Raw genomic sequence first — 446 nt, forward strand, 5'->3', positions numbered from 1 at the left:
TCCACGCTTCCCCCCCCCCGGCATGGAGAGAACCCAGGCATCGGGGCTCCCCCTGCCCCACGAACTAACCCCCTCCTCTATTGCAGCATTTGTGGGACACTCCACTCCGTAGACCAGGTAGGACCTCTTCTCCCCCCCATGCCCCTCAATGATTCGGTCCCTTTAAAGGGCCACCCCTCCCCCCCCCCAAGCTGCTCTGGGGCCAGCTAGGAGGCTCCAGGCCTCTACCTCGCAGCCCTAGGCTCAGGGCCTGTCTCTCTGTTCTTCCCACCCCCTCCCAGTACCTGAACATCAAGCTGACAGACATCAGTGTGACAGACCCTGAGAAGTACCCACACATGGTAATGGCCAGTGGGGGGGCACAGGGGTTAGGCTTGGGTGTGTGTGGGAGGGCTAGGTTTGGGGGGTGTGGGGAGGCCAGGCTTGGGGCGGGGGCGTGAATTGGG

At 63.2% G+C, this 446-nt stretch overlaps 1 protein-coding gene across 1 annotated transcript in view; it reads left to right on the plus strand.

The window, feature by feature from the left end:
- LSM2 (LSM2 homolog, U6 small nuclear RNA and mRNA degradation associated) overlaps window positions 1-446 on the plus strand; it is a 13,117-nt gene that overhangs the window by 11,814 nt on the left and 857 nt on the right. Inside the window, 2 exon segments of the mRNA XM_006037645.2 lie at window positions 87-117; window positions 282-341. Coding sequence (XP_006037707.2) covers window positions 87-117; window positions 282-341 — 91 coding nt within the window.

The sequence above is a fragment of the Alligator sinensis genome, unplaced genomic scaffold, assembly GCF_000455745.1.
Source record: "Alligator sinensis unplaced genomic scaffold, ASM45574v1 scaffold1740_1, whole genome shotgun sequence".
In the NCBI taxonomy this organism is placed as follows: domain Eukaryota; kingdom Metazoa; phylum Chordata; order Crocodylia; family Alligatoridae; genus Alligator; species Alligator sinensis.